Source organism: Nothoprocta perdicaria, unplaced genomic scaffold (genome assembly GCF_003342845.1).
Source record: "Nothoprocta perdicaria isolate Ctin4 unplaced genomic scaffold, notPer1 scaffold_2, whole genome shotgun sequence".
Lineage (NCBI taxonomy): Eukaryota > Metazoa > Chordata > Aves > Tinamiformes > Tinamidae > Nothoprocta > Nothoprocta perdicaria.
The window spans coordinates 836266-850482 of NW_020455204.1; the positions used below are offsets into that span (position 1 = coordinate 836266).

At 39.3% G+C, this 14217-nt stretch overlaps 1 protein-coding gene across 1 annotated transcript in view; it reads right to left on the minus strand.

Annotated features, from left to right (window-relative positions):
* The window catches only part of CIT (citron rho-interacting serine/threonine kinase), a 66365-nt gene extending 52919 nt beyond the window's left edge, over nt 1-13446 (minus strand). The window contains exons 1-9 of the mRNA XM_026037843.1: nt 13345-13446; nt 12662-12803; nt 11402-11577; nt 10685-10786; nt 10268-10410; nt 9525-9618; nt 8047-8250; nt 6894-7047; nt 378-558 (exon numbers count right to left, since the gene is read on the minus strand). Coding sequence (XP_025893628.1) covers nt 378-558; nt 6894-7047; nt 8047-8250; nt 9525-9618; nt 10268-10410; nt 10685-10786; nt 11402-11577; nt 12662-12803; nt 13345-13446 — 1298 coding nt within the window. The remainder of the gene's footprint in view (nt 1-377; nt 559-6893; nt 7048-8046; nt 8251-9524; nt 9619-10267; nt 10411-10684; nt 10787-11401; nt 11578-12661; nt 12804-13344) is intronic.
* Nucleotides 13447-14217: the final 771 nt, after the last annotated feature.

Consider the following 14217-nt stretch of genomic DNA (forward strand, 5'->3'; position numbering starts at 1 on the left):
ACACATTTTTTATCTCTGAACTCCTTAGTATTTCCCTTCTTTCAGAGGCTGGCAATAACAGACATGTAACCACCTACTGCTGCCTAGTTAACAGCAACAACTAATTCAAAGTATTTGAACAACAACCTTAAAAATGACTGCTTCAGAATCAATCCTCCAATTCGCTTGCCTCCCCATCACCCCAAAAATAGCCACAGATCAGGAGGCTAAGCATGAGCCACAGCAGCAACAGATAAAGCCTGAATCTGGCAGCTACCCGAAAGCAGAGTGCGGGCCAGTTAAAACAGCTTTTCCCCGCCATGCACCATCCTCACTGTAACAAATCTTAATATTTTTCCCTACTGGTCTTATTCAGGTAAGCAATAATTCCTACTTACTCTGATCTGAGGATCCCCAGGGTCTTGGTGAATGAATACCCCACAAATGGCAAATCTTCACCTGAGAAGCCGGCTGGGTTCAACTGGCGCGTAGAGGATAAAACCCGCGAATTCTTCTCTGGTTCATCAAAATTTGAGGTGTCATCATCAGACTTGAGAGTAGGAACGAAGGGGGGAGGAGCTGGTTAAAAAAATAGCAAGGAGAAACGACAAAATTCAGCTACAGTTCACTCTGCAACAGTCCCACTCATTCAGTGCTTGCAACGGCACTGCAGCTCCTGCTTTTAATCTTGCTAACACAAGCAGACCGAGCTGCTGCTCTCAAATCGTATTACAGCAACAAGAGATTAACCCTTAAGGTACCAACATGGCTACCACTCTGCAGGCAAAGTGTTTCCCACACTGATTCATCTGGCTTTTAGGCTGGGGGCTTGGGATTGTGAATCTCTTTAATAGAACACAAATATATTGAATCAAATCAAAGCATCAGGCTAAAAATCATCTGTATCTATCTATACTACACTTAAATGTAATTCAGTTGTGAATCATCTAGAAAAGGGGAGATGTCTCCAACCTTTCCAGTGAAGTAAGGGGTACACTCACCAGGGGAGAGTGTAGCTGGATGTTTTACTGATCTGCTAATAGATACTATCTGCCTTTGCAGACCACCAAGAATGTCCTCAGCATGGGCTTCTAATCAAGAACAGACTGGTCCTTCTGGAACATTTTAATAAACTATAGATACTGAATCCTAACTGGTCTTTAGGAGGGGGAAGAAAGATCAGCAAGATTTTATTTCTCCAAAAGGGCTTGCTGAAGGTCTGGAACTCTTGTTGGGACAGCACTGCAGTCTGGCTCTGATACAATCAGCTCTGAAGAGAGGTATAAACAGCAAGAATTATAATGTATTTCTTCCTATAATTTCTAAATTGGTAGCACTTAACTTGTTAAGCAGTTGTTTAGTTTCAACTAATTTTCAAACCTTAGCTTCAATTTAATTAACCAAGAAAAGGACAAGTTCTTCTCAATGATGTGTGGCACCCCCGTTACCTGCTCTCTCAGCGACGTGTCTGGAAGGAATGAATGCAAAAGCCTGCTCTGCAATTCCTACCTTGTCAAATCACTTTTTCACTCTCAGTTTTTTTTTTTTTTTTTTTTAATTTCATCACTCAGGTCCTCACTTACTGCAAACCGACTAATCTCTTTTGGCTTTGGAGACCTTTCTTCAGCCAACAGCTAGACCACAGCCCGTTGTTACAGGCTGATGGAAGTCTAGCATGCGAAAACCGTTACCATGGCTCCTGGGCACATCTCCTGTAGCTGAAGGGCTGAGGAGAAGTGAAGAACAGGGATCAACCATTACAACCCCTGCAGTGCAGGCTCCCTGCTCCTCACTCTGTGCATGCTGGAGTTTAACCCTACCTGCCCGCATTGGTGACAGATGCTGATGCTTATCTGACTGACACAGGCAGAATGAGTCACTGCTGGAGCTTGCTAGCTCCCTCTAGGTTGCCAAAGCCCTTCACAGCCTGTTTTTTAACTCTTAATTCTCTAGGCAAATGTATGTTTAAACAGACCAGCATTAATAGGCAAAAATAAATCTGCCTGTATAAACTGCCAAGTCAAAACTGCACATGCATGCTTCGTTAGCAGCTCCCCACGGAGCCATTCGGACGCTGCTCCCAAGCAGAGAAAAGAGGAGAAATTCCATAAAGCAGAGAAGATGCTGCTCACGTAGAGTAATTCCAAGCACATTAGAATAAGATGAATGGGAGGAAAAAAATACTGATCAAAAAGGTTCTGTATTAAGCCGTTTTTGCTCACCAGCTCCAGAGCATTTACATTTTTGGCAATAGCATACATTGGCTATGTTCTGACATTTTACTGTTTATAATGTATATTTAGAACCAATATAAAGCTGACATTTATATACACATGATTTTGGCTTACATATTATTCACGGGAACTGTATTTTAAAGCAATTTCACTTAATATTAGGATAATGTCCAGCTACTCTTTCACATGCTTTTAATGGTTAAGAACATGGATTCAAGAGAATACAGTTCATAGGAATATCGTCTTTAACACAAATACACCCCCAAAGTCACAGTTAATTTATAGCAGAGCCAGGATAAATAAACAAATTAATTATTTTTAGTTTAGCAGTCTGCTGAAAGAACTTTGAACATCTTATAGGAAAGAGGTTTTATATTGTTCTAAAATATCATCTTTGAATACAGAGTTGATGAGGCAAAGTAGAGCAGCAAACTACTCACTCCATATGGAGAAGTCCAGAATATTTCTTAAAGAGGTAGTAAAACCAACACACCCTTCTTTTTATAATGGTATAACAACCATTACATATGCCTTAGAATTTGATAGGTAATTCTGGCTTAGAAAGAGAGATAGAGTCTTACTTTCCACCTGCAAGTAGATCAAAAGCTCTGACAGCTACTGCCGAGAGTCATCTTCAAGACACTAAAATTAAAAAGAAAGTCCTTCCTCTTACTAAGGAGAAGAATTTGTAGTCAAATGACATGCACAAAAGAAAATAGAATTGAAATATGTCTAAGATCAGCATTCACGTAAGAAGATAAAAGGTACTCAATGAGGTGCAGTGGATGCAAGAAAGGGGCATCTGAAAGCAAGACAGGGTAGAGTTTTGGCCCTGCAGGGAGACTAGTTTAAAGAACAAACTTTTATATGGCTATTTTATTTGGTAAAATTATATAAAAAGACCAATAGTGAACACTAGATTGAAAAAAAAGGAAAAAACAAACATTTCTTCACTTACATTCCCTAAAGGTCCATAATTAATGTAGTCTTCTAGCTCTGCAGCTTATTAGTAAAATTTTGTTACAGTATTATTAACGTGAAGTATTTCTAATACCATTTCTAACTGTTAGGTACTTCTGACTGTCAACAGAGACCGAAAACGAGAATCTGAACTTCTGAAGTTTCAAGACACTGGTGAAAAACTCACTCAGGAATAAAAGGGATATCCTTAGAAATGATGAATAGATCCATTTTGTCTGATTAATTATTTGGTAGCATCTTCAGTTTCCTTTACTCTTAAGGAGCCCTTTTTGCCTAGTATCCAGAAATGCTGAGTAAATGGAAGATTCCTATTAATAAAAGCTAACAGAGAGGAGCAATTTGGTTCCCAGCTGTGGGTCCCATGGTGTAACTATCTCTAGTGAAATTATTATTTCTTGCTTAAAAACAAGAGTGTCATACAGCATCTTTGGAACATAGCATGGATTAGTAACTGCAAATACATAACTGTGTCTATATATCTGCATATTCTCAGTTGCTTCTTTAAAAGGAGGAAGCCTTTAACAGAGGTCAAGATAAGCCTCGGAGAATCACATGTTAAAGCCATTCCATCACATCTGACAACATCAAAAAATTGGTCAAAGCGTTTGCAAGGAGTTTTTCCAGGTTCACCCAAAAGGGAGGCAAAATTTTTACTGAAAACAACAGAAAATCTGATGCTTTTATTCTTCTAAGTTGGGTTAGTATAAGGACCTCTTTCTGCCTCCAACATGTTACAAATGAATGTACATGTTCTGTTTACCATTTAAAGTATCTTGCAGAGAACTGCATGTTTTAAAAAAGCCAATTGCTTGCCTAGATACCTCCCCACTTGTGGAAGGATGTAACCCTCATCCATCTGTTCCATAGAATGACTTTCAGAGGAAAAGGGGGTGTTGTAGGTTGCTAAGTTAAAAAAAAAATGCAGTACTTAAGCTTATCATTAGACTAGATAGGTTGGTTCTTATGAAAAAATAAAGTATTTAAAAAATGTGGAGTACTGTATATGACTAGCTCAAGGAATATTGCCTTGCTCAAAGAATACTGCCTTAATAACAACTTTCCATCCTCTCAAATTATTTTCATGTAAGTTGAGAAAACAGACACTGCACTTCCCCTGGGACAGTGAATGACTTAAACTGAGATACAGAATTTAGAGGAGATACAGAATGTTTCTAAAGAATAAAATGTGTCTTTTCTTGATGTACAAGGTGATCTATATATACTTTCTGGAGAGAAGAATCTGCACAGCCTTTTAAAGTAGGTTAGACATTACTCTTCCTCATGCTTTAAGAGACCTCTTTTAGCAAAGTGTTATGGAAGAAAAAATAGAAAACAACAGCTCCAAGGGGTACATTTAAAAATGCTTAATCTCAGATCAACTGAACAAAGGTATTATACTAGTTCCCACCAATTTGTATAACACCATCCTAGCATCTTATCTGTTCTCTCAAGACAACAATCCAAAAGATGGGCATTTCTGTTAATAAAAGTGATCTTCCAAATCTACATTATCTTAATTAGTAATCTCCAGTAAAAACAGAAATACATTTTTTTCTGAAGATAATCATCTAAATGAAACATTGTAGTACTTAACTGTTAACACACCAAATGCCAGCTTTGGAATCTAAGATACGGAAAAGAGTCTGGGAATTGTGAACATAGAGATTTGGGTTCCTGCTTGTTTAATAACAGAAGGCAGCCTGGAATCAGTCTTCAATTCTTTTTTAAATTCTTCCTTTTGCAGGAGACATTTATTCTTTCCTTCCCATACATTTAGATTCCTCATAAAAATACTGAAAATGCCATGCCATTTTCAAGACCTTCTAGACTACAGATACAAAATGTTTCTAAAAATGAAAGACTCTTTATGCTACCCATAAATATCTCACCTAGATTAGGACACAAGTCTTCTGAACATCTCTCAGCTGACTTTCATTAGACAGACTTTTGGATCTAAATTAAACTGGTATGATTTATAGTTTTCAAACAACAAAATCACCAAATTGTAGAGAATGCAACCTTGCGGACGGTACGTTACTCCCCATTCTCTACTTCTGATTTTAGATTATTTTCAAGAACTCAAATAATTTTGTTCTGATCTTTCAAATCCTGATTGCTTAATTGAAACACAGCTAGCACGTGAATGTTTATTCTAGGTTAACATTATAGTAAATATAAATTCAAAATTATTTTCAGAAAATTCTGCCAAGTAAATTAATATAATCTTTTGCAAGATTTTTTTTTTAAAAGCATTAGAAGGCATTAAATAGCAGAAGTCAAAAAATATAGAGAACAAAATATGTACATTTTGCTCAAATACAATATTCCCAGGAAGGTGGAAATTATCTATTAAGCAAGATTCAGATACTCACTATCAGGTTTAATGAGATCTAGATTCTGTTTCTGTAGTTCAAGAACTGCTACTACAGACACATGGAACTTGTGCCCATGAAGCTGGGAGGTTTTTCAGAGGCAACTATCCTTTAGAAAGGGCTTTACAGGCAAAGTCAAGTGTTTCACAGGTAACTGTAACTACAATAACACTGAAAAAAAATGCTAATGATACATTCTTAACCAAAAACAGTGCATTAAAAACAGTTATCCCAGAACACCCAACATGACAGTTAAAATATCCGCAAGGCAGGAATAACAATTTCAATCATCATCACAACTTTTCTCAGCCTGAAACAACTTCCTTACTTTATTATCTGGAGAAAAGTCTGTACGTGCAGACTTTGAATTTTTTTAACAAAGGCCTGTCACAGATAAATTCCCCAGAACTGACCATATTAACTGGGGGGTTAAGACTCCTCAGTCTAAATCCAAAATCTTGCGACCACTTCCAGCACTCTTTAGCTTCCTGGTTTTCTTAAGTTTTCTTTGCTTCAAACACTGCTATCGTAGCAGGTCAAGATAAGAAAGAACCCAGATGGTCTGGGCCATACCCATCAAGGGGTTTGAATAGACAGACAGAGACACTGTCCTGAATAGACCTGCAAACGGAGAAGCACTGCAGAGAGCAAAGCACTGGGTGATGCATTCAATCTGCTACTCAAAGCAAGAGAACTGCTGGGTTTTGTGCTAGTTACGGTGGGGGTTTATGATGTTTAAGACATAACAGCCAAGTCAAGGGTCAAAACTGCATGCTCTTCACCATAGGCAGGTCTGGATATTACAGAGAATGATACAATCCACCGGTCAGGTGCAGATAAAAATGAGATTTTTGTTTTAACAGTCCCAAAGGACTGTGTCAACATTTTAAAGGACATCAAAACTGCCTACCAACTTGTCAGTCAGAATCAGCGCTGTAACATGAAATGGCAAAACACTCCCAATTAGCTTGTGCAATTGTGAGAATCCTGGGCAGGCAATTGCCAAGGAAAAACCAGAACATATGCTCGCCTGCCACCGTTTCCTGCATCTGAGACAATAGGATACAAAAGCAATGCAGAAATTTCAGAAAAGGAAGCTGGTGGCTTAGAATTCAGGGGCAAAGTGAGCTGAAGTTCGAAGCGTATGCTGCAATTATTTGAAAGATTTCTCACTCAAGATTCAAGGGTTCTCCAAGGGTAGAAACGGTAGCATTTGATAGAAGCTCCACAAGTTTCATATTAATGAAATATCAAAAAGTGAGTAAGTATTCAGTGGAAGTGACAGTTGAAATGCTGGGAACTGCAATCCAAGTATTATTCTACTTACAATTACGGATGTTATTCCAGTCAATTTTAGAAAAAAATGGATGGCAGCAGAGTCCTTCATAACCCAACCTTTCCTTCTGCCCACAAAGCAGGCTCTGGATCAAATCAAGAAATTCACTGCTAACTTTCACATCCTCTGGGAACTTTAAATATCTCTGTATTAGAAAGAGATAAAAAAAAAGATTTAAAAAAAAAAGAGTAAGGTTCTTCATTTGCATTATTTTCTGTGAGGCATAAAGTGTAAACATTTTTAACACACAAATGAGAGAAATTAGTGTTGTGGATTTTTTTCCTAATAGACCTTTATACTTATTTATGGCACAAAGACAAGATTTTTTCTTCTGTGAATGTGTGCAGTCACTGGCTGCAACCCATGTAAACATGCAGGAATTGCAAAATCCTGTGCAGAGTAGTCCCCAGCATAACTATGTGCTGAATGAAATAGCCTTTTTCACTTGCTCTTCAGTCACTATGGGCTACTTTCATTTGAGGCACCTAAGTTTGGTGTAAGTGACAATCATTCGTTAATTCTCCTCCTCCCAGCTGGACATGACTTTTCCTTCCTCACATTTTACTTGCTTTTTGCAATTTTACCAAGAAATAAGCTAACATTTTCAAAGATTTAACAATAAGATCCTGTTCTGGAGCCCACCGCTGGGTAAAGTTGGGATACATTTCCCTTCATATGTATTGATTTGCACTTATTTCCAATAAATTTCATGTGGCACTTCAATCATGTAAACACTTAATACTCTCGTTTTGTAACTCTTTATATCTGGCCTTCGTCTTACTATTCAGAAAAAAAAACTTCGTACCATTAGGAAAATTTACCAATCAATGTACAATTCTTCATTTCTATCCCTTTTCTAAATTTTGTAGACATTGCAAATACAATCAGTCAAGATGCATAGATAAATCTTTCTTAATTCATGCATGGCAGATGGTTATTTTTAGACAGCTGTTACAAAAATAAAGCGAGATCACTTATAAAGAAAACACGGAACACATCATAAAGCATATGTACTCTATATAAGCATGACAAAGTAAAGGAACATCCATTAACTTCTTTTCTTCAAGTATATAAGCACATAGACCCTAGTTACAGCCTTCATGTTTTTTTCTCCCCAAAAAAACACAGAAGCAGTTCTCTCTACCTGGAAGTTCATGATATTATTGAAGGTTTTTGCTGAAGTCCCTTCTGTGAATGGAGATCTTCCATAGATCATTTCATATGCAATGACTCCTAAGGACCACCAGTCACATTCCGGGCCATAAGAAGCTTTGCCATCCCCATTCAAGCCTGTCAGCATCTCTGGTGCCATGTAGTCTGGTGTGCCAACAGGCAGCTTGGCATTTACCTAGAAACAAAGGTATGCAGATTGAAGTTACAATTCTTTTTGACTACCATCACTTTGGTAATAAAGAAAAATCAATCTGTTTTTTAAATGAGGCAGATGGATTTTTTTTAACCACACAAGTAGATTTTAAGTAAGAGATTTCATTATGTCATAAATTATGAAATCATGTCCAACCTGTTAAGCTGCTTTATACACAAAAAGAATTAATTCTGAGAGTCAAATGTCTCTAGAAACTACACACAGAAAGAACAGTAGTACTGAACACTGATGCTTTAAGCAGTAGGATAGCACTAACAATATTGTTTCAACTAGCATTAACTAGGACATCTCAGTGGAAGTTTCGAGAACCAGTCAGGTAGAGGCATAAATGTTCCCTGCCCTCACTCCATTCTGTGTCATCCCTACCTTTTACCTTGTGTTCTTGATCAGCAAAATACTAGAATTGAGATTGCTGGAGAGCTTAGCAAAAGTAATTGGAGAATCCAAATTGCAGTACTTTTTATGCCACTCACAGCGTAAAAATGTGAAACAAAACAGCAGGGAGACCAACACAGAAACCAGAGCACTGAAAAGGTAGATCACATGAAAAGAAAGATTGAAAAGAAAAAATGCAGTACATCATTAAAAAGGGAAGATTGGGGAAAACAAAATACAAAGGTCAAAAAACTAACAAAACTCTATAAAAGCCAAAATCATGAACAAGCAAAAACTCCAGTGTATAACGTCACATCCTCTTTCAAATTCTCACTTCAAAATGGAGGCAGACTCCTAAATTTAAGAGTAATTTATATAAAAAAAAAAAGTTGCCCTGTTTACAGCTTTCAATATATTGAATCCTAAATCCTAGAACATTTTAATGTGACTCATTATAATCAAGAGCTCCCCAGGTCTTCAAAACTATTTGACCTTAGTTACAGAAAACATAATTTTCAATCTGATTATGAACAATTCATAATTACATGTCCTTCTTTAAAAACAATACTTCAGCTGCTCAAGGACTGTGCTGCAAGCACAGGTGGCTGCAGAAATAGTACAAACTCAAATCTTTACAGAAAATTTTGATATTAGTGCAAAATACAGAAAGATGAACAGCTGTAAGGATCTAAAAATATGATTTTGCATTGCAATATAGCATCGTGAAAAAGATTTGCTGCTGCTACATGTCTCATATTAAGATATTAAGAAAAAGGTACCGTCAAGGAACAGATAAACGTAGTTTTCTCTTTTTAGCTAGACTGTCCACAGAAGCTACAGAGTTAAACTCATGTTATTACCATTTTGTTTACTGTCATTTTGGCCGCTGACCCAAAGTCTACCAGTTTAATGTGTCCTGTTCGGTCAATGAGAACATTCTCTGGTTTGATATCTCTGTAAGAAAGCAGAAAGTAATCGATATTTTTCTATACTCTTCGCTGCTGTCATGTCTAGATAACAATATCTCCCTTTCCAGTCACACTCAACACTGCTCAGTTGCATAAAACCCTAGCAATGGATTACTGTGGGAGTCTTATTTCCAACTATTCTGCTTGCAACCTGACATGAAAGTAGTGGAGTTTAATTCACTTTATGGAAAGTTAGAAGTTGTTAATAGAAAATGGGGAAAAAAAAAGGTGGCTTTCCATTGAGCTATAATGATACTTTGACTGTATTGTATTCGACTTATGGCAAAGTAATATGCAGTTTTATAAATTCCTTCTCAGCTAATTCTGTGGTTTTTTTTCAAAATAAGGCAGCCACCCTGCATTAGAAAGCCACCATATATGTTTTAAGTGCCAGAAATACCAATGTCTGGAACCTAGAGCACTTCCTGGCAACTCCCTGTCTTAGAATGGAATGCATTTATTGAATACTTAAAAGTCAATACAATTTGAAACTATACACAATAGCAACCTTCATGCCTTTATGTGATCTTTATAAAACTTCTGTGAGAAAAAAAAGAATCGCATCATTTCAGAACGCTGCTTCCAGGCTGACACTGATTAAATATTATGTTCAATACAAAGACATCTTTACCTACCGGTGCACATAGCCCATCTGATGGACACTATGAATGGCTAAAACCAGCTCTGCAAGGTAGAACTGCACCATACTCTCATCCAGTTGGTCCTCATATCGATTTAAGAGTGACAGTAAGTCCCCTCCAGGCTGATACTCCATAACCTACACAAAATTTCAGAGGAACAGATGTAGTTCATATACACAAAATACATTCCACTCAACTCCCATGTAATACACTAGACAGATATCAAGAAGTGCCATGGAACGCAGGAAAACGTACAGAAGATGAACTCTTCTCAGCCATCAAATTGTTCTTAATTTAAGGTTATTGAAGTTATTGTTACTTTAACTAAAATTGTTATTGAAGTTATTGCTACTTAATGTCTATTGAAGAAGTAAAGTCTTTAACAGAAAAGAAACAAAAGATCAGAATTACCAAGTAGAGATTTTTCTTGTCCTGAAATGCATAATGTAACTGTGGAATCCAGGGACTGCTGTTCTGAGATAATATACTGCGCTCTTCCTCAAAAAATGACACCTACAGGAAAAGGAAATGTTCAGTTATCTCTTGATTAAAATGGGTTGAATACATTAGAACTCTCTAGCTTGGGAAAGATGTAAGGTCGCACCAAAAGCGCATATTCCAGAAAACATACTTAAAAAGCATCAAATGCCATTGCCTTATGATTCATTTAGAAGAAAATAATGTTACTGTGTGGCTTTATATCCCCTCCCCACTTCTGTTGCCTAGTTTGCTTTCAGTTGAGCAGTGCATGCAGCAAAGGCCAGCTCTCCTTTCACACCAGTGAAGCATCTGCTAGTGTGAAGTACAATCTGGGCTGACCTCATCTGGAGTGGCCCTATTGAAATAAAACTTCTTACAAAATAAAACAGATGCTAGCACTGTTATGGGGTAGCATCTTACAGCCCCTACTGTAATAAATACAACATAAATTTGAATTATAGTTTGCTTTTCTTGTCAACCTGTGCCACAGCAAGAGTAATTTTACTTTATTTTCTAATATATTCCTTTACTAAAGCATTGGGTGATTTTTCCATGATTACATTTTGAATCTAAAACTAGTGACAAAAATGTTGTGCCCAGCAAGTCATTTTTTATGGTTCTACTGTTATAACAGAAAAATATACATACGTGCTCCTGCACCAGCAAGGAATCTTTGCTCATCACCTTCATAGCATACACATCACCAGTGAGCTTCTCTCTTACTACTTTTACATCCGCAAAGTGACCACAGCCAATGACACTCTTTACTTCAAAATCCTTCGCACTGGGTTGCAGCTCCCTTAATTCAGCAATAGCCTCTGCATCTATAAAAGTAACACACGTATTTTCCATTAGTCAACTGGTATTTCAGAACAAACACAAGAAAAGCAATGGGGAATAGAGAGAAGAGGGTAAAAAAAAAGAAAAGTTTGTCTCAAGCAATACAAAATCATTTCACAACAGGCTTCCTTAAAAAAAAAAAGTATAAAAAAAAGGTATAAATACTAAAAAAACAGCATTAATGTATAGTTAAGACTGAAACGCGGTACAGACAAAAGCAGGAGGAAATGTTAAGACAGTTCCCATAGCAACCATAGTTCTGTCCCATTCATATCATCACAGGCTGATAGTCTCTCTTGTTTCTAATTTATTTTCAACCACCTTTTGCCAATACTAAGTGTATTCTCCAAATAGAGGCTTTACCCAGTCCAGTTCTCCAAGTTCAAGTGGCTGGGATTTCTCCTCTGCCTGTGGGAGGCACTATTCTATTGTCTAACAAATAACCAGAGACATTTGTTTCAGATACTCAGTCTAAATGTGCACTGTGATAATCAGTTGCTGTCCATACAGTGTTCTAAAAATTCTTCAGATCCCTGCAGAAAATTGCTGTTGTTCAATAATAACTAGAGATCATTGGATGGAACTGGAGAATGTGATAAGTTATATTAACCAAATGGCATTCAATTATATCTTCAAAGTTGTTACCAGCAAGTTATACATGCAAAACAAGGATGACACATGGAATCACAAATATTACTTCAAGCCAACAGTCACTGTTGACATCCTTCTATTTCATGAACTTGAAACTTTGCTCGATACCACACTCTAAGGAAATTTTAATGCAAGTGCCTGCTCAACAATAAACATAGTGCAGTCTAAGAGAGATGCACATTAGAGTCACAGCACTTCAAAAGCCACTGCAGTTGATCTTTTTTGCATCCACACAAACCCTTAGAAATATCACCAAGGTTTCCTGGACAATGACCAGTCTGTCCACAAAGCCACATCCCTTAAGCACTTGGTTAAAATTCTTAACAAATGAAAGCAACTAACGCACTGCTTAAACACTCGGGTTCCTAACCATTCTCTTTTAAAATGACATCTGGAAATTCATGTAAACAAACTCACACTTCTTGACGAAGTTGCCAACATGTTTAATCTTCATCAAAGCAGGGTTTCTGCACTCTTCAAAAAGAACGAATAACGAATCAAGGATCCCTTCCCGGGAGAGAGGAGACATCTGCTGTTGAGTCACGAAGAGTGGCTTCCCCTGGATGAAAAAGGGAAGCAACAGCAGATGGAGTCTCAGACAACAATGAAAAGCCTCAAATCAATAACATATGTATAGAGCAAATTATATATTATCCATTTTAAAAATCACTACTTTAGAAATTGGACAAATAATGCAGAAACATGTGTTAAATCAGATAACTACACAAATTTGTAAGAACTGTTGCAGGTACTTCTAAATAAAACAACCTTCACTGAAAGTTGTTGTTAAAAGTTAACCCCACAACGTTCTGGAAACGGCATCTTCCTATCTAATGAGTCTGGTTTGACTGGCTTTCTTCTTAATTTTGTGATGCATGTGGAATGTTTTTTTTCATGGCACAAATACTTTCAGCAGTCAGCACCAATGTTAGCTCCCCAAGGAGCTGCTGGTCCTGCCAGGGTGAAACAGCAGCCACTTTGGCAGCTCCACATCGTGCAAAGCCCTCAGTTATGTCACCCACGGGGTCGTCTCCTGCCCGCGACGCCGAGGGAGCGGAGGCCGGTGCAGCCGGAATGGAGACGAGCGGTGCGCTCTTTACCTGAAAGAGCAGGTGGAGGCGCGCGGCGCGGCTCGCGAGCGGCTCCGCGGGCCCGGGCTCGGGCTCGGCCGCGCCGCGGGCCGCGCACTTGAACTTCAGCATCGCGACGGCTGCCTCGGCGAAGAGCACGGCTGGGGCGCTGCCAGGGGAGGACGCTAAAAACACGGGGCCATCCTGGTGCTGGTTGTGTTTGCAGACACTGTCTCATTAAGGCTACCGCGCGTGCGGGGCCGCGGTCGCGCCGAGATCCCCTCAGCCGCTCCCGCGCGCCGCCATCTTTGCCGCCATCCAAGTTTGAACGCGGAGAGGGGCGGGGCCTCAGTGACATCACTTCCGCGGACGCCAGCCCTTCCCCCCCACCTCCAGCCAATCCCGCCTCGCGCCGCGCGGAAGCGCCTTCGTCACGGGGGGTGGGCGCCCTGGGGGGCCCCACCGCTGCAGCCTCCCGCGCCGCGGTGACGTCATTCGTGCGTCACGCGCGAGAGGCGGGCGGGGCTGCGCGGCCGTTAACGGTTTTAACGGACGAGCTGCTCCCGCTGAGGAAGTGAGGGCGGCTGTGAGGGCCCTGGGTCTCGCAGGAGGCTCCTCCCGCTCTGTGCTGGGCCTGGCGGCTGTTCGCTCCATCCGGGAGTGTGAGGGGAAGAACAGGGCGTGAGGAAACGTCCCGCTCGCCCCGCGGGGCTGCATAGCGGGAACCGGGGAGCTGGAGGGAAGGCGGCGGGACTGAGCCCCACAGCCGCCAACAGGGATGAGCCAAGCCGGGTAGAGCTTGTCACATGCTACCCAGCTTTATTCCTGTAAGATGCCTGAATTTTACCCCTACACACACACTTTTTTTTTTTTTTTTTTTTTTTTTTTTTTTTTTTTTGATCA